The sequence below is a fragment of the Salvia miltiorrhiza genome, chromosome 3, assembly GCF_028751815.1.
Source record: "Salvia miltiorrhiza cultivar Shanhuang (shh) chromosome 3, IMPLAD_Smil_shh, whole genome shotgun sequence".
In the NCBI taxonomy this organism is placed as follows: Eukaryota; Viridiplantae; Streptophyta; class Magnoliopsida; order Lamiales; family Lamiaceae; genus Salvia; species Salvia miltiorrhiza.
This window is the reverse complement of record NC_080389.1, coordinates 44,750,813-44,777,686: the sequence shown is the minus strand read 5'-3', so window position 1 is coordinate 44,777,686 and position 26,874 is coordinate 44,750,813. Positions and strand designations below refer to the sequence as shown.

Here is a 26,874-nt window from a genome sequence, read left to right as displayed (position 1 = left end):
GTGGCCAGTGGGCTAAGCCCCCTGGTTGATCTTTCATCATTGCTGAATTAGTTGGTGATTGGATTAATAAGTTGAATATATAAATTTAATCAACCTAATTACATTCTCTAGAATCATTATTTTATCTTTAATTTTATTATTTAATTTTATTTGTTGTTAATCTGTCTAGTTTTAGCTAATCATCATCCTTTTGTTAATTTTTCTGAATATTTATTGAGTGTATATGTTAAATTATTTATTATGTTTTCATCATATCAATCTTTATAAATATGTACTTAATTTTTTTATGCTACAATTACATAATTTAATTATAATATTTTTATTGTTAATATTTTAGTACATACACATTAATTTAACACATATATGCAAAAGTTCGTTCTAGTCATGTGGTTTTTCATAGTTACACTAGCACACGCCCACTCGTGCGATGCACGATCAGTATCGAAATTGAACGATATTTTAAATAAATAAATATACATATTTAAAATCCATATAAAAACATACTGAAAATTTTGATAAATCTAAATCATATTTGAAAATCTATTTTAATATATATATATATATATATATATATATATATATATATATATATATATATAAATTTATATTAATATAAAATTCACCTAAAAAAAATATGTTTAACCTAAAGAGTTCTAAAATGAATTAAAATAAGTTTCATCTTTTCAGTTGCATTAAATTGTTATAATAAAAAAAATAGAAAATATGAAAAATGAATGAAGAGAAAGAACCATATAATTAAAAGAAATTAGAAAAGAGAAAGGAGAGACAAAAGATGTGAGAGAAAAAATAATAATTTTATAACTTTAATTGATAATAACTTATTCGTTTCAAATTTATTTTTTATAATTTTTATATCAAATTAAAGATCTTTTCGTTATCTTTAATTTAACATCCATGTTGAATATTTTTTTATTAATTAAAATTAACGATTTTTATAAAAGAATCAAAACAAAAAAAGAAAAGTGATGATAGAGAAATTTTGATAGGAAAAAATAGTTGTTATACTGCTCTTTTATATAATATATAGATATATAGATTTGTACTTATACACTCACAATAAATTATAGTTATTGAACGAAAACAAATACTACTTCTCCAGTTCTCCCCATTTTCATTATGTGTCGTTTTAGCCTTTTAGATACCATCTTTATTAATAAACTCTTTACAGCAACAAATAGATTGTACATAAAATAGGAAAGAATTGAAGACGAGAGGAGACACAATGTGAGCTGGACAATGACTATAAAGTTTAAAATACCAATTAAATTTGCATTAAGGTTCAAACTATTATTATTATTATTATTATTATTTAAGATTTAGGAAGGAGAGTGGTGGAAAAACCTCATTGTTTACGAACAGAATTCGCATCGCTTGTGTGTGTATTAGCCTAGCGGCCGTAGGAGGTTAATGCTCAAAACTTGAGGTCTTGGGTTTGAGTCCTTCATGACTCGGTCTTTGAATTTCTTTATTTCTTTATGTAATTTATCAAAAAAAAAAAAAAAAAAAAGAGTTTGCAACGCTTGAATAATCTTTTAGGGATGCATTGAGGTTTAAACTACAGCGGAAAGAAAACTTGCGTGCATCAATGTAACACCCCAAATATTTAGATTTATTATATAAATTTAATTATTAGTAATTTCTTGTATAACTTATTATTTTTAAATAATTACATGGTATATATAGATATGCACCATTAATTTTATCTAGACTATTATTATTATTATTATTATTATTATTATTATTAGAACTAAAACTCTTTTATCATCTTTATTCTTTATCTTATTAGGAGATATATATATATATATATATATATATATATATAGGGAGAGGTTCAAGAAAGAACCATAAATAAAAAAAGAACGGAGAACCATTTTCAGCCATTCGATCATCAAGATCTACGGTGGATGCATCATCTTGTTGGATGAATATAGAACCTGGGTTCGAATCCTGAAGGGAGCATTTTATTTTTATTTTTTTAGTGCATTAATTTTAACATCGAATAATACATCAATTTTTACAGTGAATGCATTAGATTTGATGGTTCTCCGGTTCTCACAAATAATGTAGTTCTCTCTAAAACCACACCCTATATATATATATATATATATATATATATATATATATATATGCAAGCAACCATTATATATCTATATCTATATATATACATGTGTGTGTGTATTTTTTTAACACTGTGTTAATTAATTATATTAGTTACAAAGTTCATTTTTTTTATTAGATTAATTTATTTTTCTTTTATTTGTAGTGAACACAATTTAGTTAGTGCTTTTGTAATTATTAGGTTGTATATATATTTATTTAATATACATAGATAATTGCTTTGGAAATAGTAGCTTAGTTACAATACAATTCGATTAATTTTTTTTAAGTTTTTAAAATCAAATTACTATCTTTTGGTTTAAGTTGATATTGTAGAACATGCACATTTGTTTTTTTTTTTTAAATAAAAGGATGACACCATCATCCACTTATTTTAGATTTCCTAATCAAACTAAAACTCTTAAAGCTTTATGTTCCTAATTTCTTTTGTTGTTCATTGGACTAAGAGATATACTTAGAATAAAACTCATGCTTTATCTATAGTTTTCTAAAACTTGTATATGTAAGGGTGAAGAGCGCATACTTTGGGAGACACCAAATTTCAGTTTATATTTCTTTCTTTACTTGTTCGTGTATGGGTTTCATCAAGATATTTTCAAAGCAAGGTTTAAGGTGAGGGATTATATGCTTGTGGTTATATTCATGTATGTTTTTATATGCTCTTATTTCATGTTTGATTATACATGTTCAGAATATCAGCCATGTTGAAATACATATTCAGCCATGTAGAAATACATGTTCAGAATATCAGCCATGTTGAAACACATATTCAGCCATGTAGAAATACATGTTCAGAAATTTAGCCATGTTGAAATACATGTTCAGGGGCTCTCAGTTCGCCCATCAGATTATCAGTGTATGTGTATGACATGTGAATTATTTGCATGTTTAAGCGTATGTGAATATGTGCATGATTCTTCGCTGAGTATATTTTTCAATATGCTCACCTCCTTATCTTTTCAGTTTTGCAGTTTTGGAGTCGAGGTGGCCATGGAAGTCGAGAATGACTAGAGATTTAGTATTTTCATAGAATTTAAGTTGGACTTGTTAAATTTTAGTTGATCGTTCCTATTTTATGTTACTACTTTAGTTTTGGCAAATTGATTTTTAAATTAGTTTAAATTTTGACAGTCAAGAAATTTTATTTTATCTAATAGTTCTTATAGTTTTTTTTTAAATTGAAAAGTTTATGAAAATTGGGATGTTACAATCAATGTATGCAAATCTTAATTAATTATCTATATTATATTAAAAAAACCAACATTCAATTTGAAATTGGCTTCGAATTAAATTGGTGACTATTGTATAAATAAAATAAAATAAAATTACAGGATTATTTATGTGGTGGTAATTTTACAATTAACATAAAAATGTAGGATTATTTGTATGCTCCTCTCTCTCTCTCTCTCTCTCTCTCTCCCCTATAATTTAATTATTTATATTTATGAAAATATATGCAGTAATTTTTTTATGAAATTAAATTAAACATGTTATTGAAATTATATTAAATATATATAAAAATGATGAAATAGATATAATATATAGTAAAAAGTATATGTAAATATGTAATAATATTGCGTATATCAATATCTATAACTATATACAACTACGACTTTTGGAACATAATATTGTGATTATTCAGCCCATTTACAAATTTTCATATTTGAAAATTAATTTTATGAAATATTAAAGTTTTTTATTTTATTAATGTACTACTCTAATTTTTATATAGTATAACTATGAATGTTGTATAAAATTGAATATTTTAAAATTTATACAATTTTGATGTCGTATTTGGACTTTTTTCTAATTGAATTATATATATATATATATATATTATTTTAACTATAATTATTATCGTGTATCACACGGAGAGCAAGTCTATTTAATTAAAATTTATTAATTTGATTACGGTTCAACAGTTCAAAATTAGAATTTGATTAAATTATAGTTAAGATTTATTATGAGATCGCATGAGTTGGAGGTGAATTGATATCGAAACAGAAATATCAAAAATACAAATGTACCTGTCTTTTAAGTTGAGTTATTATCAAAAGAGATAATTATAAATGACCGGCACATTTGTGGATAGTTTGAGAAAATATACTAACGACTCTAGCTCAAACTGCATAAAACCGAATGAGATAGAACAGCAGGGGGTATTTCAGTTCCGACCGAAACGAAATTACCTCGCAGTAGATTTGTGTGTCTAGTAAAGGTAAGATGTAATATTGATGGCCATAACAGCAGAGTTGCCTTTTCAATTTCGGCGCACAACGTTAGAATTTTCTCTTCTACTGTTTCTTTCTCTCACTCAATTCTTCTTTCCCACACTTTTTTCCAACTGCTCTTTAATATTTGCTCCAATTCAGGGAATAAATAGACTTCTGCCTGTTGATTTTCCGAGTCAATTGTATTCCTAAATATTTTTCCCCAATTTCTGGGAGGGCAGGAATTTTGGGCTGAGTTGATAGCTCAGAGATGAAATCGTCGTTGCTGAGGATGCGGATTATCGGGCCGAATAAGGGCGACCCAAAGGGAAAATGGGATCATAATTTTTCGCTGCCTATCGATGGATTAACGCAAGCAACAAAGGTGGATCTTATTTAGCTAATTAAATTGCTCTTCATTTTAATCTATTGTTTTGGTTTCTCGTTTTAGCACTACTCCATAACAATTGAATTTGTAAATATGATGGAGTCGAGGTTCGTGCGTTTTGATGCCAATGCCGAAAGCTCAGCTCAGAGAGCAGAGTATTTTAGTGTGAATTGTTCGGAAATAGTTATTATAAGATGAATTTTGACATTATTTGGGAAACTTTAGTGTTAAAAAACTTGAATTCCATGGGGTTTCCACAGTTCTAATTTTGGCACCCAGCTTAATATATATTTGAGGCGATTGTTTGAGCTGATTTTGTGTCTGGTTTGTTACTGATTGCTATCTACTAGTGATTTCTTGCTTATGTTTTTCGTTTTCTCATCCTATATTCCTTTGTGTTAAGATGGCGTGCCTAGTGTTAGTTGTTATCTCTGCTGCTGGTTTTGGTTGATTTAAGTATAATTTTCCAATAATTTGCCTGTATATATAGCCTAACTTTATTCATTACTTGCATTATGACATGTGTTACCGGATGTGTTTTTTTGCAGGATATGAAAGACATGAGAACGTGCTATGATAGTCTACTTTCCGCCGCTGCAGCTACAGCAAATAGTGCTTATGGTACTTGTTTAGTTTGATAAAATGGCTGAAGTTACATTTCTAGAAGTGACATATGATTTAGGAGGATAGGATTTTGATGCTGTTTTGCCAAGCTAAATACTTGTCTCCTTTGCTAGAAAGCTTTCTCTTAATTGATTTGAGTTTTGTGAAAACAAAACTGCACTATTCTAGAAGTTTTTATTTCTTCCAAAGATCGACACCATGTAGCTTTTGATCTATTGGTTTCTTATGCTAACAATATTTAGTTCAAAGAAGAATTCACTTTAGATGATCAACGAAGTTTGAGATAATTCTCGAAGATTTTAGCTTGATTGTACCTTACGTTAATCTCAAAGTTTACAATCGACCTCATAGATATTTACTATATGCCCCTTGGTCTACTTTTTATTTAAGGATGGACTGTATTCTGATTGCTATACTCTCCTTAGAAAAAATTATACAGTTTAGTTATTACAACTTCTTGTTATTCTTTCAGAGTTTTCAGAGTCATTACTGGAAATGGGAAATTCTCTACTGGAAAAAACCACTATGCATGATGACAGAGAAAGCAGTAAGTCAGTCAGTTTCTCCTGCTTTATATATGTGTTTGGTTATTGGCAGCATCGTTGTCAACACATCTTGTTTTTGACTTTTACTTAATTTTTTAAAGATCATTTTCTGCAAAATTTAACACTTATGATAATTGGCATGGGTTGTTTTTAGTGCTAAATATTTGGAAAGTAAACTTAACCCCACACATCTCTGTGGCTGTACAGGAGGAGCATTATCAATGCTTGGAAAAGTACAGCTTGAACTTCAGAAACTGGTTGATAGCTATGTGAGTATTTATCATCATGCTAATATTCAGTTTTAACATATATTAGAAATTGTTTTATAATTCCTTTTTACTTTCCAGCGGTTCCATATTGTCATGACAATTACAAACCCATCAGAGTGTCTCCTTAGCGAGCTACGGAAAGTGGAGGTTTGACTATTATCTGATTGCCTATTGGTTATTTTGAATGAAATCTATATCCGAACCTCAAATTGATTGGTCTTAGTGGATTGCTAAGACTCCAGTCTGGGGTTGTTATTCATTTGGATACTTCCGTCAATTTTATCCTGGTTGGTGTATTTTTATGAATTGCTGGGGTGGATTACTTTGTAAATTATATCAAGTAGATTGATATGATTATCTATTTTTCACTGGTGCAGGAGATGAAGTTGCAATGTGATGAGAAAAGGTGTTCCTTATTTTTTTTTTTTCCATATTTTGACTGAGTATTCTTTTGTTGTTATCTATTGTTGATTGCATTCCTGATTTTCAGGGAGATGTTTGAATACATAGTGGCACAAATTAAGGAAAAGGGCAAGTCGAGACATGGAAAAGGGGAGACTTTTAGCTTGCAGCAATTGAAAGTTGTTCGTGACGAATACGAGGAGGCTGCAAGGCTCTGCGCTTTCCGAGTGGAATCATTGAAGCAAGGGCAAAGCCGGAGCCTATTTACCCAAGCAGCTCGTCACCATGCTGCACAGGTTTTCTTATGTTTCCAATATTCAAGTTAATAAGTTATGATGTTATTCAAGTTTTCATGATTTTCTGCTTGTTTTCTGAAAGCAGTTGAATTTTTTTCGGAAAGGACTTCAATCTCTCGAAGCAGTTGAACCATATATTAAAAATGTTGCAGAAAAGCAACATATTGATTATGAGCTATCTGAGTTAAATGAAGGGGAAAAAGATGATAGAGAGATCATTTCCGAGAGTAATGATTATGGAGAATTAAGTTTTGACTACAGACAAAAAGAACAGGGGCTAGGTAGTGCTTACACATTGAGGAACTCAATGGAGGTGAGTTCTGCTTGTTGTTTGACTCAAACTACGGCATTTATATTATATGTTCAGCAAACATTTCTCTACTTTAAACAGGGATTCTAATTATTTTTGGCTTTATCTTTGTATAGTATCTCTCTTTTCTCCATAATTGCATCTGAGACCTCCCATTAGGATTCTGTGAACTTCTAAATGATGTGTTTTTCAACTTTGTGGGTGGGGTTTTTTTTTTTATTCCGTTGTTTCTTGCAGTTGGATCATTTTCTAGGGAAATCTTTCAGACTTATCTGCCCTTCTATGCATGACTTGCATGCACAAAGAGTTACCTTGTATTTTGCATTATATTGTTTATATGTTTCCCCAAGCTTGCAATTTGAGCAAAAGTGCATCAGGCTCTTTCTCAATTCCAAAGAAGTTAACTTGTTCTACTCATGGACTATGCAGTTAGATCAGTTAGGTGCTCCAAGTGCACATACATCTTGGGTAAAAGATGTTGAGTTGCAGAGAAGCGGCAGTAGAAACCAATGGGATCAAATACCTAGCCAACGGCCTCGAGCAGGCAGCCATTCTGCTCCAATCTATCCAGAGAAGTTTGATGCTGCTGAGAGAGTTAGAGAGATAAGGCATGCTCTCCCGAAGCTTACTACCTATGTGCTGCCTACTCCAGCTGATGCAAAAGGTTCAAACACGACTACTTCTGGGCCTCTATCTAGTCCCAAACTACCTGCTGGGACCTCCAAAAATTTGTGGCACTCATCGCCATTGGACATGGAGAAGCCAAAAAAATTCACAGATGACCAGTTATCTGCACACTATATCTTGAAGCCTCAAATAGTTGTTGAAGAAAGCAGCACCTATAAGCACTCTCTTCCGCTGCCGCCACTGACTGAGGAAGCTGCTATCCCGCAGGTTGATACTCAGAGTGGATTCGACGCTCAGAAAAATCTAAGGCAAGCTTTCTCTGGTCCAATAGCAAGCAAACCTTCTTTAAACATGACCCACATACCCATTAGCTCCAATGACACACCTCAATCAGTTTCTGGATTGATTTCGCGTGCATCTGGTCCCCAATCTTCCTTACTTGTAAATGTGTCTCACAATGCCTCACCTGCCCTTGCAACTTCACCTACTCCGAGTGAGCTTCATGAACTCCCTAGGCCTCCTGATACTTTCGGTTCCAAACCAATGCGATCAATAGGGACTCTTGGACACTCTGCTCCCCTAGTATCTCCAACGAATAAGAATCCATTTAGACAATTGAGAGAAGGTTCTGCACTTCCTCTCCCACAGCTAACAGTGTCTCGAAGTTTCTCCATACCTTCTAGTGGTCAAAGAGAAGCAGCTTTTCACTCAGGCAAGCTATTGGGATCTCCTCGAAGCTCAGGAGTTGCTTCTCCTCCGCTCACACCGATCTCCCTATTACATATGAAGTCACCAAATTCTGGACAGATAAGAGGTAAGTCAAAACTGTTGGTAGCTCATTTCCTTTTACAAATTAAGACTAAATTTGATGTGATAATGATGGTATCAGTGAACTCATATCGAGTAATATATTTCACATTCTTGGAGAGATTATGGTACTTGCTACTGTTCCTTGCTTTTACATATCAAATTTATGTCTTTCATTATGGCACATGATGCTAGAATCAAATTGCTCTATATTTTGGAGACAATCATGTAATGTTCTGATTATATATCCCAACTTCAGTGAATGCAGGTGGCAGTTGACTGCTTTTGCTTTGACGTAATATCTGCATTCTTCAGTTTTGGAAGCTGCCTACAATATAATTCTGCCAGTTTCTCGCTGGGTAAATGTTTGTGAATATGTCAATTTTCGCACCACTTTGTATTTACTTAGTTAATCTCAGTCAATTCGTCTCCCTATATCTTGGAGTTGGATGTCTCACAATTTTGGCCTTGTTATTCTTTATCTTGGAGTTAGATGTCTCACTGCAATATTCCAAATTTACCTCACACACCCGAACACTATCAATTTTAAACGGCGAGCAAGCAAAATACTAGACCTGCCAACTTCCCATGCTTGTAAATATCCTTGACTACAAAAAAATCAAAAATAAAAGTAAAAGTTTAAATTTCCAGAGTATTCTCGGAATCGTGGTTTCCATGTTCTCTTTTTCGAGTTTCATATTTTACAATATGTAAACAAAATCAATATATAAATAAAATCTACATAATATACTTATACACTGTTATGATCTAGAAGCTATAGATTAATTAATTTTGATGACCCATTATATGCAATGCTAACACTTACTTAGTGCATACTATTAATTAGTACTTCCATATATGCGACACAAGATGAACATCTATATATAACAATAAAAGAGGAGTTAATGCGTGTGCATCAGTGCATGTGTTTAAGGATGTTAATTAGGCCAACCTACCGGGTTAAGGGCTAATCGGGGTGTGGGCTAATTATCGAGTTGAAGGTTTTTTTCGGTTATAAATTTTAAACCATAACCCTAAATGTTCGGGTTTCGGGCTAGCCCATCGGGTTAAAGGTGTAAAAATAAAATAATCATTTTTATTTTGTTATTCTTAATGATCTAATGTATAATGTATAAAATATATATTTAAATCAAAGATATAAATTATATAGCAAGCATGAAATGCAAAAATATAAGATATTGAAGAAAAAAAAATTAAGTGCTCGAAAAAAAAATTAAGTGCTGAAAAAAAAAATTAAGATTACATAACATATAAAATAAGTTGGTAACAATAAAATGTTCAACTTTGTTAAAGAAAAAATAATAAAATATCTAACAATAATTTGAACTTATAGAATCAAAGCATCTAAAAAATACAGAAAAGTGAAATGATGAGACTTTATATTATTGTCATTTTTTAATTTTTATATCTAAATATTTTATGTTATGTATTCGGGTTTCAGGCTAGCTCATCGGGTTAGTCGGGCTGACCCTATCAGGTGCCGGGCTATTCGGTTACGGGCTAGTCTGGTTGTAATTTTTATCGAGTTGAAAATTTTCAACCCTAACCCTTTCGAATTGACAAGTTAATCGGGCCAGCCCATGGGTTTCGGGCTGGATTGACATCCCTACATGTGTTGGCCAAGCGGTAAGGGCTTAATGTCTAAGGTCAAAGGTCTTGGGTTCGAGTCCCTTGCGGCGAGGCCTTTAAATTTCTTTATTTAATATTGTTAATTTATCAAAACAAGAAGAAAAAAGAAGAAGATGGGTTAATGCTTAGGGCCAAAGGCCAAGCGGTAGAGGTTAATGCCTAAGACCAAATGTCTTGGGTTAGAGTCTCCTATGACGTGACCTTTAAATTTCTTTATTTAATATTATCAATTTATAAAAAAAAATGAGTTTTTTTAACCTTCAATTTTTTCTCTCTCCTCATAATTTTTCCTTCCAAATTTTCTATTTACTTTTTTCTATTTTAGTTATGTTCAAAAAATCATTAATTTCGATTCATAAAAAAAAATACTCATTATGAATGTTATTTTAAAGATTATGAAAAGATCTTAATTTTGAAGAAAAAATTATAAAAAAATAAATTTAAATGAATAAGTTATGATCTTTTGAAGTGTCAAAGTTAATATTTGTTCGCTCTCATTTATCTCTTATATTGATCGTATTCTTTTTTACTTTTGTTTTCATTTATTGGTGAAAAAAGAAGCAGATGTCATTTTTTTTCTTTCAAAAAAGTTTATATAATGTTTTATTTAATAATTATTTTAAATTGAAATATTTTTTAATTATAGTAATTTTTTTATGCAATTAAGAAGAAGAAAATTTGTATTAATTTTAATATAAATTTGTAAAAAAAAAATTAGTTATATATCTTAAAATTTAAATTTAAAAATATTATATAAATTTATTTAATTATGTGTACAACTATTTATTTATTTATTTATTTATATAAACATATTTGTTGTTATAATTTTTTTTATTATTCGTATTTTTTCCGATTTCTTAGTTAAATTTGGGCTATTCAAATATGAACTTTTAATAATAATTCGGTTTGGACTTTTAAGAGCCCAAAATTGTTATATTATATGACGGCTATTAATTTTGTTATATTGATGATTTAGTGTTATTTGCTTAATCAATGATATTGACTTAAGTTATTTTCTTTACAATCTATAAATTTAGTTATTATTATTGTTGGGAACTTAATGAAATATCCTAATCCTAGTTTTGATGATACCAAAATCAATAAGTTTCACGTGTAATAGACTAGAACTGTTCGAACTCAAGTGTTAGAGTTCTTTTTCTAGTTTAGTTGATGTTCTGAAGACTGAAGACTGAAGAACGAAAGACTGAAGATGCCGACTGATGTAACGATTAAGGCAAAGTCAAATACTGATATTTGACTTATTAGTCGAAGGATTAGTTTCGACTGATTACTTAATGCGCGCCACGTGGATTCAGCGGACTGATACTAAAGTCAAGTATCAGTTATTCTTCCTCGGACTGAACCTCCAACGTTCAAAGGAAGCCACGCACTCCAAAAGTACAGCCGCATTAAATGCAGAGATCTCAGGATCGTCCTTTCTCTGTAGAGGCCATTCCTTTTTGGTGATTCCCTTTCAGAGATGTCGCATCTTCTGCTCTTCAAAGTAGTCGTTCTCACCAAACAAGGAACCTCGAAGATTGAAGCCTCAGCCCAAGTTCAAATTACTCTCTAACGGAAGAAATCTTGAAGACCATCTCCGCCAACGGATCTATTCAAGACGTCTCCTATAAATCGTGCTCGAGGATCACTTTAATCTACACCGATTCAACAACATAAGCTGAAACGCTGCCGAATTCGTTACTCAGCCAAACCAAGCCTCCCCAAAGTTTGAATCGAAGAAGAGAATCACAAAGCTAAAAATCAGTCACTGCTGATTACATACATTCTCTTAGAACTTAGGCAAATATTGTATATCCAAAGCCTAGGTAAAACTGACTGCAAAGAACTTGTTCTTTGTGGTTTAGTTGGCAAGTTTTCAAACCTCTTTTTCTACGAACCGAATTGAGAGTTTGTGCCAAAAAGGAGTTTAGACCAGTGTTCTGTCTCTGTGAGATCTTAGTGCCCAGCGTGCGCTAGGAGTGAGAAATCCAACCCAGTGTGTTGGTACTGAAGATAGGATCTTCAGTCATCTCGGTTTGTTGTGCACCCGCAAGCACACGTTCAGCTTTGTTGTGCACCCGCAAGCACACGTTCAACTTTGTTGTGCACCCGTAAGCACACACATCGGTTTGTTGTGCACTCGTAAGCACATGTCCAGTGAAGTTGTTGGTCTGATCAACCGACCGTGGATGTAGGAAGTGTTTTTCAAATCACGTAAAAATCTCTGTATTATTTACAGCTTTCAGTACTTACCTTCTTACTTGTGCTCTTACCTTCCTAAACTGAAAACTGATTAATTGCAAAGAGAAACTTAACTTCTAACAACGTGATTAAATTCACAGGCTATTTCGAAACAAAAGTTTTCCGCTGCGTGTGTTATCAGTCTAACTGATCTATCTTCTGATAGTCAGTAAGATTCATAGCATCTCTCTGTTTATCAAACTCGACTGAAGCCTTACGTGTATCAGTTAAAGTCTTTGACTTAACTGATAGCTCTTTACTGAAGAGTATTCAGTATCAGTCGTCAACCTTGTTTTGACAAAACTCTTTTTAGTAAAAAGGTTGAGTCAGTTTGTATTTAAAGTTTCTTTTCGAAAAATAGCCCATAGTGTATTCCCCCCCCATACACCTATTCGAGACCCTCCAGACCTAACAATTATTATTATTATTATTATTATTATTATTATTATTATTATTATTATTATTATTATTAGTAGTAGTAGTAGTAGTAGTAGTAGTAGTAGTAGTAGTAGTAGTAGTAGTAGTAGTACACAATACTCATTGAATTTAATATTATACTCATTAAGTTGATAACATTATTATTACACATTGTTTTAAATCAAATACTAATATTTAAATTAACAAAATATTTTAATTACTAATAAATCTAACTCATAAATAATGATATTTTGATATTTTTACATAAGTTAAAATTTTATAAATAAATAAATATATTATGGCTCGTGCATCACACGAAAGGGCGTACTAGTTGAAATTAAACAACATATGTTTAAATAAATAAATGAAAATATTAAATAGAATCAAAATATAAACAAATAATAAATATATTTTTAATAAATAAACAAATATTTCATACACAAACATAAATAAAAGTTTTAAACAATAATAAAGAGAGAGAAAATAAAATACGGCAAAGGTGCACATTGCCCCCTGAACTACACCCCCCTATAGCTTTTAGTCCCCCATACTCGGTCAAAGCGCGTTGACCTCCCTGAACTCCCGAAAGAAGGGTGCAAATAACACCCCGCGTTAAACGACCGGTTAACGCCGTTAAACTTTAATTTTTTGTTTAATTCGCGGTGGGCCCCCCAAAATACACACACTCTCTCTTTCTCTCTAATATTCTCTCTCTAAAAATGGCGTCCCCGCGTGAGGAGAGCGTGTACATGGCCAAGCTGGCGGAGCAGGCCGAGCGCTATGACGAGATAGTCGAGTTCATGGAGAAGGTCGTCAGCGTCAACAGCGACGAACTCTTCATGGAGGAGCGCAACCTTCTCTTCGTCGTCTACAAGAACGTCATCAGCGCCGCCCGCCAAGCCTCCTGGCGTATCATCTCCTCTATCGAGCAGAAGGAGGAGAGCTATGGCAACGAGAGACATGTCTCCTCCATCAAGAGCTACAGATATAAGATCGAGTCAGAGCTCTCCTCCATTTACGACGACATTCTCAAACTCCTGGACACCAAACTCATCGGATCCGCCTCTAACGAAGATTCCAAAGTCTTCTACCTGAAGATGAAGGGTGATTGCCACCGCTACTTGACGGAGTTTAAGATCGGAACGGAGCGCAAAGAAGCCGCCAAGAACACTCTCTTCGCCTACAAGTCTGCTCAGGTGGGTGATCACCATCCTCCTAATCAGATCGCTTCCGTTAGGCATGGCGGCGTCCGCCAAAAACCAATTTACTCACAGATGGAACAACAAAACAGCAAAGCAACTTCTCCTACAAAAACCTCTATAGTTAATTAGTCAAAAATACTAAAATAAATTCAAGAAACAGAGCTTTCGAAGCTAGAAAGACTGAAACCCTAAATCGAGACATTGAGCAAGAGGATATCACAAAAGTACCCAAAATCACGAAAGACAATAAAAATCAAATCCGGCCCATTAATGTTTATGCCAAGAAGTAAAGATTCTTTATTAAAACTCCAAAAATTAATCAGTTCGAAATTATACCTTATTCGATTCTTGGCCCTCTGCGTCGCCATTCAAATGAACAACGGGGATCTTGAATCGAATCATCATCTCCGGCAGTATCACACGACTGAGTTGCTTCACCAGCCTTCTCCGCCTCCTCCACCCTAAGATGCGACGACGATCTGAGCCGGTGGAAGAGAGAAAGAGAGAACCGCAAATTAAAAGAAAAAAAAATTAAGTTTAACTGCGTTAACCGGCCGTTTAACGCGGGGTGTTGTTTGCACCCTTCTTTCGGGAGTTCAGGGAGGTCAACGCGCTTTGACCGAGTATGGGGGGCTAAAAGCTATAGGAGGGTGTAGTTTAGGGGGCAATGTGCACATTTGCCCAATAAAATATTTTAATTTTTAATTTTTTCATAATTTATTTTTTTTAACGATCTTGTCATGAACTTAAATTTAAGATGCATACTGAATATTTTTTTTTCATGTATCAAATTTAACATTGTTTAGATATAATTAAAAGAATAAGAGCAAAATAGTAAAAAAAAATGCGAGAAAAGAGAGAAGAAAATGAGGAAAATAATGTAGGAAAAAGACTCCCTTTTTATGTATTGTATAGATTTGAATTACAATCCACATTTTCGACCTCTAAAAACTGTACTTCTTATATAGATAACATTTAATTATATTCATTTATAAAGTGGAGTAGATATAATATATATATTGAAGTCGATGTTCACTATATTCGAGAAAAGATTTAAGATGGCCCCATAAATGTGGGGTATGTTCCTTCTTTGGATCAAGTGGCAGACATATTCACAAAACCTCTCGCAGACTCACGTTTTTGCTTATTAAGAGATCAACTAAATCTTGTGGAAGTTCAACCTACCTCGGACTGATGGGGGAGTATTGGAATATAGCTCACAGCGCAAGTGAAGAACACAAGCTCAATAGTTAGAGCTTGATAGCAAGCTAGCTCTTGTTCATTAGTTAGTTAGTTAGTTAGCTTCAAGTTAATATATTAGAGATTAGTTATAACTTGGTTTTTATAGAGCCACGGAGAAGAATGCCAAAATCTTGAAAAATATTCTGGATTTCTATGGGTCTATATCGGGGCAACAGGTGTCGCCATCTAAGTCTCACATCTTCTACACGGCAAAGGTGGCCAACGGTTTGCGTCGACGTATCAATCGTCAACTTGGTTTTGCAGTGGGCCGCATGCCTTTTATTTACTTGAGAGTCCCTATTTTTATTGGTAGAGTTCGCGCTTCTTATTTGATGCCTATCCATGATCGCATTGTTTCGAAATTTGCTAGATGGAAGAGATTAGTTATGATTGTTTTCTTCTTGAAGCTTCTATAGTTGTATAAATAGATTGCTATCGTTTCATTTGTACTCTGATAATCAATAGTACATTTTTCACTTTACAAATGAAATTCATCCTACAATCTACAGCGTAGCTTACTTTAACACATTATTACAAGATCACCGTTTGATTCACATGAGATCTCCCAAGCTCTTTAAGCTAACATAATAATAAAATCTTAGTGCCCTGGCTTCGAGTCGAGGCCCATTAGGTATCGTTTTTAATCATGAGAAGGTCACATAAAACTATCCACATCGAGAAGCACATTTATTAAAATTTATTACTTTTTTTAAAGAAGTGGCTATAGTGAACAAAAAAAGGATTACGTTAGTTTGTTAAACATTTCTTAGTTCGTCTTAAGCCCAATCTCTGAATCATTTTCAAGGCCCAATAACCGAATCATTTTTCTATAGCCCAATAAGTGAGAGATAAACACAACGTGCCATTGCTATTTTGTTATACTTTTGGCAGGGACTAGTGGTGGATATGGAGATAATCCAAGCCAGTAGCACCAGCTCCCCATCACTGATTCACCCGCCGCTCCGCCGCAGCATTTCCACCGGAATTCACCTTAATTCTCGATTTCCCCCATATTCGTCAATTTTGTTTCTAAAACCTAAACTTTCACAGCGCGCTGTTGCTGCTGTTCCTACCCGCGCCGTCCTTGAGAATAGCACTTCAGGTAAAGACTTTGAAATGAGCTTGCAGTGCTGAAGACCGATTATGTCGTGTTATTTCTGATTTTGGAGCGATTAAGGTTTTAATTCGAGGAAATTTTTTCACTGGATAAGTATGTGATGGAGGCGGAAATCAATCGATATGGTAGAATCTACGCTGTTAGCTTCAAACTGAATTGGTGATTTGTTATGCATTATGAATGTTGGTTATGGTGAATTTTGGGGATAAATGACTAGTTGAGTCAAAATTAATTTAATCCAACTTTGATGACCTGGTAGCTCTGCTTGTTTCAATCTGGCCTCAGAGTCCGGCTTCAAACAAAAACGGCATTCCTGTTTAGGATTAGATAATAGGTCGAAAGCTTGTGACATAAGCTATGGTCTTAAGTGAATTTCAATTAGCTTTTTTTCTTGCTGCGTTGTTCGACTTGAATATATAGCTAGTGTATTTGCTGAAATGAGATTTGATTGATACCTACGACTAAAATTATGCTAATTGTTTGCTTTTCTTTCTTGTTAGATTCTGTGGCTACAAAGGTTGTTGAACGTGATCTGTCTTTAGCAATCAAAGTGAGGCTTAGTTTTCTGGCGCAATTTGAATTTTTTTTAACTGCTCCATTTGGTTTGATGCTAATTTAAGGAACTGATTAAACTGTTCAGTTCATTTCAGAATAGGGCATTGGAGATATCATCTGATTTAAAGGGAACGTCCATATTTCTTGTTGGTGAGAATATTTATAACGAACTTGTGCATCTATACATATTTTGGACTTTGTTTGTTAGGTTTTACATTTCTGCTGTTACAGGGATAAATAGCTCATATAAATCGGGTTTGGGGCAGATTCTTGCTGATGCATTGCGATACTATTATTTTGACAGGTAAGTTCAACTGTTTTTTTTCTGACTTGGATGGTAGGACCGTGCTATTATAGTTTAGCTTCAATAAGCCTGATCTCATTCTGCAGCGATGGTCTGGTGGAGGAAGCTGCTGGAGGAAAACTTAATGCCATATCAATCATAGAGAGTGATGAAGATGGATACCTTGCATCAGAGGTGGCTTTGGCGGGTTTTGTTTCTTTAAGCTAAACTATGTTTTGTTTATATGCAATATAACTTATGTTTTGATGAATATGAGCCTATAATTTATTGTAGACGGAAGTACTGAAACAATTGTCATCAATGGGCCGATTGGTTGTTTGTGCTGGAAATGGAGCTGTTAAAAGTGCAACAAATCTGTAAGTTGTTTCATCTGAGGATGTCCACTGTTAAATTATGCATTGCATGATGTCTGTGGTGACCAAATGCGTACTGTCATATAGGGCGCTACTAAGGCATGGAGTTTCTATTTGGATAGACGTGCCATTAGACATGGTGGCAAAAGAGTTGGAGGATGACAAGATTCAACTTTCGGCTTCTGATACGCCAATATGCAAATCATCTTCAGAGGTTCATTCTTTTGTGCCTTGAGTTGCTATTCGTTTCGTGCTATGTCTCCCTTTGGACTTCCAACGCATCACCAGTTGCGCTTCACTTCTTAATTTCACACAGATTCTGGATCAACTGGCTGCATTATACAATAGTGGGCTAAATGGATATTCTACAGCTGATGCCACCATTTCTCTTCAGAGTGAGAGGCTATGTCATGTTTCTCTTCTTTATCCTCACATTGTGTCTTGTATGTTTATTCTGACCCCCTCCTCTCTCTCTCTGGCAGAAGTGGCTTCTCAATTAGGTTATGGCTATGACGAACTTGATGCTGTGACGGCTGAGGATATGTGCATGGAGGTAAGTACCCGTTGAAACCTGAAAAGAATGCTTATTTGAAACTTGTCAATGGCAATCCAAATTTGACCAACAAATATTCTTGAACAGGTTCTTAAGGAAATAGAAAAACTCATGAGAGTAAAGAAGATGATGGAAGAGGCTGCCAGACCATTTTAGTCGCCAAGTTTATGATCTAAGATGTCATAAATTAATCTGGCACATGCTCATTGTGAGGAATTTATTCCATCAAGATACTCACTATACGTCTCTAATCCCTTCCATCTCTCTCTCTCTCTCTCTCTGTTATTGATATATGTCGTATGTTTGTGTGTGTGTGTGTCTGTTGTTGGGCCCTCCTTCGGTTTTAAACCCATTATTTGAGCCCATTAAAGTAGCCATGTGGTCAAATCAACGATTCAACATGAATGGAATTGTGGCCCATATTCACATGTTTTGTCCCCGTTTGCCTCCCTTTACCAGCTTGATTTGAAAAATTGAAAATCTGCGCTACCATGTTTTTTTTTTTTTTTTTTGAGATGATCTGTGCTACATATGTTGGGATAATAGTTTTTGGAAATTTATTTCCACGGGAATCTAGTTAGTAACCCTATAGTCAAAAGAGAAGATTGTAATATTGTACTCCAAGTATTATTGTTTGGAGTGGGTAAAATCGAGATTAGGGGAGTGGCAATCACTAGAAGATAATAATGTGTGTTGGCGATATGTGGCCCGCGACAAAAAATTGTAAAATGACTAATAAGTGAATGCCACGTTGCTGCATGACCTGGTAATATTATTTCAACGTGTCTACTTGAATTCACATGCATAACTCCGAATTTTTAAGATTTGTATTTTGTATATATACCAACGTTTTCAATTTCATACTAATATTTTTCCTTTTAATCACCAAGTTGAGTACTAATTAATCTGTTAAATCAGAAGTCGTTCATTTCTCGTAAAAACAAGACATCCCTTTTCCTTTATTTAATGTGGTGAAAGGGGAAAAAGAAAAAGAAACTATGCATTTCTACGGGCCTAAACAGAAGAAAATAGAAAAAACTCCTTTCGTTCAGGTGCATTGCACTTGCACTATCTATAATCTACCTCGCCGTAAAATTTACAGGATTGACCTCTTTTACGAAACAAAGTCGAAATATTTATACGATTTACCTCATTTACGAAAAAAATGAACGAAATTTTACAAAAAAACACGATTAAAAAAAAAAATTATAGTACTACGATTTTTCTCATTTACGAAACGCTTGGAAAAATTTACACGTACTTGCCTCATTTACGAAACGTTGAATATGAGTGATTTACCTCGTTTACGAAGGCATTGAATATTGAGAAATATGGAGAAGTGAAAATTAATGCTACTAGAATTAAAAAAGAGAAGAAAGTGAAAAATGCTAGTCTGCTCACACCACCAGTCACCAGTACATAATGCTTTAGCATAAACCCAAACTCCTCCTCCATCTCTATTTTTCCACCTTTTTTTCTTTTCTCTCTACGGACAAATTCATACACATTATCATTTTCTTTATAATATTATTCCAGATGATGAACAATTGCTTGATCGGCGATCAGAAGCTTTGATCGGCGGCTGGAGACCTCCATCTCGGTGAGTCGCTGCCGTTGAATCTCCGCCTTTTCTGGAATAGCTGATGAAGAACTTTTCAAATGTTTTGTTAGCTGCTTATTTACTATTTTGATTTTTTTTGGTTCCACCTGCGACTGGAATGTGTGCCGTAGAAGTAACTGTTTTGTTGTTCGGTGAGTTTATCTTCATTGCTTGTTGAGTGATCATTCCTACATCGGAACGTGGATTTTGGAAAACTTAATTCGGCATTGGATTTTCTAGATATTCTGTTCAGAAATCGGAGCTCATATACACTGTATTTTTCTGAAATTGTTGTGTAGTTATTTCATTTATGTTTTTGTTTTTTCATTCAGAGGTGTTGGATTAGGAACGGGAAGGAGCTGTTATTTCTTTTATTATTTTTTCCGCCCGATATTTCTAATTTTTATTTCATTTGTCTGTTGTATCTTAGAATTGATTGCGAGTTGCTCTTACTTTAGATGTATTTTATTCCTTATTGATTTTGTTGTTTGTGCCATTTTAGCCTCTTCGTGCAGAATAAGTAGTATACCGTGCCTTGTTTGCTGCAATTTATTGCGAAAATCCCATTTCTTTGTTGTTGATAAGAGTTATATGTGGTGTTCGCAGAATTAGCTTTCATTGTTTTAGGAACTAGATATGATTTTATTGCAAGCTCGATGTTGCATTTTCAAACGATCCACATTTTATTCCAGGATATTGCCTTTGGGCTGGGATGCTAATTGAGGCGAGGAATGTATTTAGATTGGAAGTTTGATGCATTGTACTTGGAGTTTTTGTTACGTTCTTTGTGATTGCATACTTGAAAATTTTCTCATTGTTGGATTGGTTATACTGACAATCTCAATTAATTGATTCCTGCAGGTAAGCTAGAAGAAGTTGCCCATTTTATCAGGACAGTTGATTACTTTGTTGGAGAGAGATGGGATTACCTCAAGTCTCATCTTGTGAGGCATCTGAAAGTGAACCTAGTCCTTTAGGGACATTTGTTTATACCATACCACAATATGGTGGTGTTAATGTGAGTGGGGTGTGTGTGGGAGCTGCAAACCAAACATTTGGGGATTCTAGATATTATTCTTTGCCAGATTTTCGGTGGAACACCTCAAAATCTCCTGATGGATTTGAGAAAAGGTTTTTGGATGCAGCACCTGATAGTGTTCTCGAAAGGTTACCATTTGAGGACTCATCAACTCCTGAAACCAGGAGGAGTGTTCAACCCCCAATTTCAAGGATTGTTGGTTTCAACTGTTCTGAGAAAGATGCGTCGTTTGACAGATTAGATGGTGTACGTAGCTATTGTCAATCTGCTTCGACAAAATTCAGCCTTAAAGAAACTGAGTCCAGTGGACTTGTCAAGAAACGAATGCTTTCTCCACTGAATAAAATGCTTCTCTATCAACAATTTGATGGTGATTCTTTGAATATTGGCAGCAGGAATTTTCAGAATAGTTGCCATTCCAGTAAAGATAGCATTTCTTTAGCACAAGATAGTAAAAAAGCAAATGTTGGCAGCAAAAATCACTCAACTATGCCAATCTGGTCCATTTCTAATTGTTCAGAACTAAATGACAGGCTGTATAAATACAGCAAAACCACCTCAATATTTTTCACAGATGGCCCTGTGTTGGAGGACAAGGAAGTAGTTCCATTTCCATATGTACCTTCATCCATAACTGATTCGTTATCCAAACTAGGTGAGGTAGGGTCAGGGCCTAAGTCAGTACCTATTAAACCAGGGTCTTACCCTCTGTCTTCGTCACCGCTTAGGCCAAGATTTTCTGGACAATTAGAATCTTCAGTCAGGGTAAAGAGCAGTAAGAAATTGGAGATATTGGAAAAGGTTGCATGTTCTCTTGATGAGAGCATGTCGGGGGTGATATTTTCCTCTGAAGAAGAGGAGAGCAATAGAATAACATGTGAGGATACTGACATTATTCATAGAGAAGCCCAATCTTCTTCCTCAGAAACTAGAACTGGAAAACACTGGCCTTTCTTTCGAGATCTTGAAAGTGTAAATTGTAAAAGACTGGGGAAAAATTTGCGGGGATTTCCTGTCCGGAGGTCTTTGGTTGGGTCCTTTGAGGAGTCTCTGCTGTCTGGTCGACTTGCATCGGGAAGATTTAGTCAGGTTATTTCTTTTGCTTAATTTTCTAGGTTTGCTTTCTGTGTGTTTTGATTACCCAATAATAGTTTTGTAGATTGACAGACCTGAGGTTCGGCAAAAGGCTTTGAATCTAAACTATTTCATTTCTTTTCTTTAAATTGTACAGAACATAGATGGTTTCCTTGCTATACTTAGCATAACAGGTGGAAATTTCTCGCCAAAGTCACAGAAACTTCCATTTGCAGTGACCAGTGTGGATGGAGACCGCTATTTATTATACTATGCATCTATCGGTCTTGCTGGTAATTCACGTTCAAATAAGTGCAGGGGTAAAAAAGGGACTCTTGACAATTGTGATCCACATAATGGAAAGAGTCGTCTGCGTATTCCTGTGAAAGGGTGCATTCAGCTGGTATCTTCTATTTCTTTTCATTATGGAACATGCTTCATATCATTCGTATTGACTGTTCTCCCTGGTGGGTATGTTTGGAAATGATAGCAGCATACCTTTTTGCACCATACATTTGGCTTTGCATCATATTGTTTAGCTACATTTGTGTTGACTGTTGAGGAACCCAGCTGGTTTATCTGGATAACCAGTAATGATTTTTGAATTCTTGCTGAACCTTAGTTGTGAAGGAACTCCTGGATTACCATTTTCTTGTTTTCTGTGAACACTATACTGGCATATTGTTTCAATCTATAGGCTATTGTTTTTCCTTTTCAAAAGCCAAGGTATAGTACTAAATATGCTCAGTAAATTGTGAACTGGAATGCTGTTAAAAATCAAAATCTGACCATGTGCATCTAAAAGCTTTCATTTCTTTTCCTTAGCTTACAGATAATTTCCTACCCACACATTCTGTCCCCTGTTGTAGGTTCTTTCATGTGCCAATCTATGTATCTTCAGTGATTTGAGGGTATTGTGGACAATATTTCATCATGGTTGTAGAAATTTATATTAACGTAAAGAATGGTCCACAGGTCCTGAGCAATCCCGAGAAGACACCAGTTCACACCTACTTATGTAATTACGACTTAACTGACATGCCAGCTGGTACCAAGGTCAGTTCTAGTACATTAATGTCTGTTCATGTTGCATGGGATGTATAATACCCTATTTTCTTTCATCTTGGTTGCAAATTTATGAGAGGGAATAGATCACACGTCTCTCGGTGGATGAGGCAGGTTATGCTATATCTACCTTATATTATATAGTTTCCTGTACTTTGGGGAAGTGCTGTGCTCTCTTAAATCAGTTCCAACCTAGTCCGTGTAACTACATCCTTTACCCCAGAAGCTTCTCCTCTCTTCTTTCTTTAGTAGCTCTCTCTATTCTCTGTTTTCTTTTCTCTTGCTCACAGTTCCTCATCTGTGTCTTCTTCAGTTTGGCCGCATCTAGTGAGGCAATGAGTTTTGAGCTTTTAGATGTTTTACTTTACCCAATGATGCAACAGGCTTGAGTTGTGTGTGTGTGCGTGTGTGTTTTCTGGTTGGGGTGGGGTGGGGGACTGACATTCTAGCAGAACCATTGGTTGCCTAAATGAAATGAGGAAGATGAAAATAATTCGTTTAGAACTTACTTGAACATGAAGGATGTTTTCCAATGGACCTAGTGCAATTGTCTCCTTGTGATCCTTGGACTGAAGCATCATATGGTCAACCACTAGAGAAAATAAATAGAAGGATTATTTCTTTAACGTTTTATGTACTTTTCCCGATATAGGTCTCCTATCAAAAGATAAAACCAATTTTTGGATATGTTCCCGAGTCCATAAATTAACTACGTTTTGTTCTTTCAAACAGACATTCTTGCGTCAGAAGGTGTTTCTTGCTTCCTCAGTCTCAGATCCCCTTCATGGAAGGGAAGAACAAAAAATGTTTAGCAGAAAAGATGAAAAGAAGGCCTCTCTGGTCTCAGACGAAAATTGCAGTGGCATGGACAATCAGGTCTTAGGATGCTATTCATGCCAGAATGATGAGGTCGATGCTTCCTGCAGAACTGAGGTAAAGTGTGAACATTTCTGTTCAAGGGTGACTGCAAATGCAACGTCTGTTGGTGCTCTTCGTTATGCTCTTCACCTACGATTTGTTTGTACTCTCTCCAAAAGAAGTTCAATATCAGTGAGGCAATCAGATCCTTCTTTGGCTTCAGAAAGAAATAAAACAGACACGCAGGAACATAGAAGATTTTATCTGTACGATGACTTGAAGGTTGTGTTTCCACAACGCCATTCAGATGCTGATGAGGGAAAGGTTTGTAGTTTTATAAACTTAAGAAACTTATAGTATACTACAGAACATTTTATTGCCTTGTCGATTGCTGTTTGTTGTGTGTCTTTTGCATTTAGATATATTTAAAGCCAAGTAACCATCAGCCAGTGTTATTGAGTTGGATTTTATGGTCTACTGCAGTTGACCGTCGAATACCACTTCCCCGAAGATCCCAAGTACTTCGATATCAGCAGCTGAAGTATCTGTTTCCGGTTATGACTATGTTTGTAGGTCTTTTAATCTAAGCCACTGCTCTCTATGGCGCTAACATGTAAAGAATGCAGGGGAATAAGGTACACAAAAATTTAAATTAATCAAAAATATGTGGTGTCTTTTCTACTACGCATGTGTAATGTTGCTGTTTGCTTCTCTTCAGCCTTAGGCTTAGGATATTGGGTTTCATAAATTCTTGCAACGTGTGGCGTGTCGCTGTAAATTTGACGGGTTTGAACATAGCAGAGTTTGGATTCCCATGTAGCCCTTGCTGTGTGCTGCAACCCCTAAAACGCTATGCTTTGGTCTAGAACGATGTCGTTTTGGATCGAGATATTGCCATTTCGGACACTGCAGGGGCACTGGGGAATCCAAATTCGAAGATAGTCTTCTATTGTAACTAGTAAGACTTGGTAATATGCGTGTTATGTTGAACAAACATCTCCCCTTCAATGTAAAAATAAATAAAAATTGAAAAGTTTAGATGGTTATTATATAGTGCATTTCCTTTTGAAATATTCGTAGAGCAAACTCGAACGTCATTCGAAGAGAGTATGATTCACATCAAATCCAACTCAATGGGTTAGGATATAGTGGATTCCTTTCGTAGTATCGTAGATTCCATGTATATTTTGTATACATTATTATTATTATTATTATTATTATTATTATTATTATTATTATTATTATTATTATTTGCCATTTTAAATTCATATATGCATTTTTGTATTCAATATTGAGAAGTTGAGAGATCTCCATCCCCAACTTAATTAAATGACATTGTCCCGAATTTAACGGAGTTGGAGGTCCACTGGAGGGATTAAGATCTCACCCCGACTAAGAGAAGTATTTTTATCATGTGTTTACACATCCATTAACTTTAAATAATAGAAATAATTGAAATTTCCAATTTGTTTGACTGGGTATTTATACTGCGGAGTAGTATAGAAATTGAGTCTTGCAGTTTACATTTTAAATTTTGAGTCTCTAAACTCTTAATTATTTTGAACCCCACCAAATTTCAAAGGAAAAGTATGTATATATAGGACTCAATTGTCATACACCCATAGAAATAGAGGAACCAAATTTAAAAGTATAAACACATATGAACTAAATTTATAAGAATAAAAAAATTTGTAATGATAATTCAAAGAAATACTCCCTCTGTCCCTAAAAAGTTTGCCCCGATCTTTTTTTTGGGATGCCTTTAAAAAGTTTGTACCAATCTCCTTATTTTTTATTTTTGTACATAACCACGCTATCAACTTTACAGTTATAACTCCTTAAATACTATTTTTATACATGATCCTGTATCAAATGATTTTTCATCATTTTTTATTAAAACTCGAGCATTCTTTTTGGGGAACTTTTAATGAACGGAGGGAGTAATAAACACATGCATATTTTGTTACTCCATGGGTCTGGTCTGTGTTGATAACGGGTATGATATGAGGTAGAAGTTTTGGTGTGACATATAAGCACATTCTTTGTCCTCTGGTGTGGTATTTTCATAAAATTTCCTTGTTTGTGCCTTAATAATTGGACCTTCATTCCTTGACACCTCAGTTGGAACATATATCAATTTAAGCAAGTCTTTTGATAATTGGTTTATGCTTGCAGAGCTGCAGCTTCCTTCCTTCCCCCATCTCTCTCTCACTCTGTTGTGAGTGTGTGTGAGAGAGAGATAGGTCTGGCGTAGTCTGACATAACAACCACTGCGGCCAAACGAGGAGCCGACATGGCAATATTCAGCGCACCGCACTACACATCTTTGACCATTTTGCCCCTGCTACAAAATATAGCTTCCAATATAAATAAATGATATTCCAAACACAATGCCAATAATTTCACCCAAACGTGTTGGCCTTTATTAAATTACCATATTGGGTCTGTGGCTTGTGTTAGCACAAGATTACAAAGCTACTACTACGTGACCTTACCTCTCCCTCAATTGTAGGGTTAGTTTTGGTTGAGATGCAAAAAATGATGAAAATTTTATTTCCATCCGATTGGACAATCACCTCTTTCCTTTGTGTATCAAAATTCTCATCGTACACGTCTCCTCACATCACAATATATATTCATTCATATATATATGTACAAATGTATAGTTTGGATGTGAAGCCCATACTGTCAATGTCTTGTCAATTTCAGTAAGCTTCTGTGTAATTTCACTATATGTATATAGGCCCCTTTAGTTTCGATTAAAACTTGCAAAATCGTACCACCCATGCACGTACCATTAAATTACCATATTGTTTCTGTCACTAGAAATATGGTTATTTGTTTGTAAATATGCAAACTTTAGAGGATACAGCTTCTTTTGAAATTGTAACAGACACATTTGATTTTGCACATTACTTTAATTCTCAAATCAAAGCTGAGTTGAGAGAGTTTGACATTTCAACGTGATCAAATTGGCGGTGAGCAAA

The 26,874-nt window shown here is 34.6% G+C and overlaps 4 protein-coding genes across 12 annotated transcripts; all 4 read left to right on the top strand.

Annotated features, from left to right (window-relative positions):
- The first annotated feature begins 4,300 nt into the window (after positions 1-4,300).
- On the top strand, positions 4,301-9,118 carry LOC131015974 (uncharacterized protein At2g33490-like). 4 transcript variants are annotated; one of them, XM_057944496.1, is made up of 11 exons: positions 4,338-4,417; positions 4,592-4,734; positions 5,286-5,358; positions 5,834-5,908; positions 6,114-6,175; positions 6,254-6,322; positions 6,553-6,581; positions 6,666-6,873; positions 6,959-7,186; positions 7,613-8,624; positions 8,877-9,118. In XM_057944496.1, exons 2-11 carry the CDS (start codon positions 4,621-4,623, stop codon positions 8,894-8,896), a joined length of 1,890 nt encoding a protein of 629 aa, XP_057800479.1. In that variant the 5' UTR covers positions 4,338-4,417; positions 4,592-4,620; the 3' UTR covers positions 8,897-9,118. The 4 variants fall into 4 exon arrangements, with proteins under 4 accessions (XP_057800476.1, XP_057800479.1, XP_057800478.1 ...); XM_057944493.1 differs by lacking the exon at positions 8,877-9,118 and having other exon boundaries at positions 4,301-4,357; positions 7,613-8,821; XM_057944495.1 differs by having other exon boundaries at positions 4,390-4,734.
- A 4,520-nt stretch (positions 9,119-13,638) lies between these two features.
- Positions 13,639-14,256, top strand: LOC131018860 (14-3-3-like protein A). The gene has a single exon (XM_057947558.1). The coding sequence runs from the start codon at positions 13,645-13,647 to the stop codon at positions 14,254-14,256; it is 612 nt and encodes a 203-aa protein (XP_057803541.1). The 5' UTR covers positions 13,639-13,644.
- A 1,909-nt stretch (positions 14,257-16,165) lies between these two features.
- On the top strand, positions 16,166-18,679 carry LOC131016003 (probable inactive shikimate kinase like 1, chloroplastic). Its single transcript, XM_057944548.1, has 10 exons — positions 16,166-16,471; positions 16,987-17,036; positions 17,137-17,191; positions 17,273-17,345; positions 17,432-17,519; positions 17,619-17,701; positions 17,786-17,912; positions 18,015-18,093; positions 18,181-18,251; positions 18,339-18,679. Exons 1-10 carry the CDS (start codon positions 16,276-16,278, stop codon positions 18,405-18,407), a joined length of 891 nt encoding a protein of 296 aa, XP_057800531.1. The 5' UTR covers positions 16,166-16,275; the 3' UTR covers positions 18,408-18,679.
- Positions 18,680-18,750: 71 nt separating this feature from the next.
- Positions 18,751-26,446, top strand: LOC131015976 (uncharacterized). Of its 6 annotated transcripts, none has more exons than XR_009098807.1 (7): positions 18,751-19,851; positions 20,713-21,979; positions 22,122-22,367; positions 22,940-23,020; positions 23,762-24,211; positions 24,371-24,522; positions 26,063-26,446. XR_009098807.1 is itself a non-coding variant. In XM_057944497.1 (6 exons), the coding sequence occupies exons 2-6, from the start codon at positions 20,771-20,773 to the stop codon at positions 24,425-24,427; spliced, it is 2,043 nt and encodes a 680-aa protein (XP_057800480.1). In that variant the 5' UTR covers positions 18,751-19,851; positions 20,713-20,770; the 3' UTR covers positions 24,428-24,933. The 6 variants fall into 6 exon arrangements, 4 of the variants coding, with proteins under 4 accessions (XP_057800480.1, XP_057800482.1, XP_057800481.1 ...); XR_009098808.1 differs by lacking the exon at positions 18,751-19,851 and adding an exon at positions 20,059-20,125; XM_057944497.1 differs by lacking the exon at positions 26,063-26,446 and having other exon boundaries at positions 24,371-24,933.
- The last annotated feature ends 428 nt before the right edge of the window (positions 26,447-26,874 follow it).

What these genes read in the sequence shown, in the direction of transcription:
- LOC131016003 (XM_057944548.1), top strand. Translation starts at nt 16,276, where the DNA reads ATGGAGATAATCCAAGCCAGTAGCACCAGCTCCCCATCACTGATTCAC. An exon ending in TGCCACCATTTCTCTTCAGA is followed by an intron (nt 18,094 to 18,180) that starts GTGAGAGGCTAT and finishes TCTCTCTGGCAG; the next exon opens with AAGTGGCTTCTCAATTAGGT. An exon ending in CTGAGGATATGTGCATGGAG is followed by an intron (nt 18,252 to 18,338) that starts GTAAGTACCCGT and finishes ATTCTTGAACAG; the next exon opens with GTTCTTAAGGAAATAGAAAA.
- LOC131015976 (XM_057944497.1), top strand. Translation starts at nt 20,771, where the DNA reads ATGGGATTACCTCAAGTCTCATCTTGTGAGGCATCTGAAAGTGAACCT. An exon ending in CATCGGGAAGATTTAGTCAG is followed by an intron (nt 21,980 to 22,121) that starts GTTATTTCTTTT and finishes TAAATTGTACAG; the next exon opens with AACATAGATGGTTTCCTTGC. An exon ending in CAGATGCTGATGAGGGAAAG is followed by an intron (nt 24,212 to 24,370) that starts GTTTGTAGTTTT and finishes GGTCTACTGCAG; the next exon opens with TTGACCGTCGAATACCACTT.
- LOC131018860 (XM_057947558.1), top strand. Translation starts at nt 13,645, where the DNA reads ATGGCGTCCCCGCGTGAGGAGAGCGTGTACATGGCCAAGCTGGCGGAG.
- LOC131015974 (XM_057944492.1), top strand. Translation starts at nt 4,621, where the DNA reads ATGAAATCGTCGTTGCTGAGGATGCGGATTATCGGGCCGAATAAGGGC. An exon ending in AGAAACTGGTTGATAGCTAT is followed by an intron (nt 6,176 to 6,253) that starts GTGAGTATTTAT and finishes TTTACTTTCCAG; the next exon opens with CGGTTCCATATTGTCATGAC. An exon ending in CTCGTCACCATGCTGCACAG is followed by an intron (nt 6,874 to 6,958) that starts GTTTTCTTATGT and finishes TTCTGAAAGCAG; the next exon opens with TTGAATTTTTTTCGGAAAGG.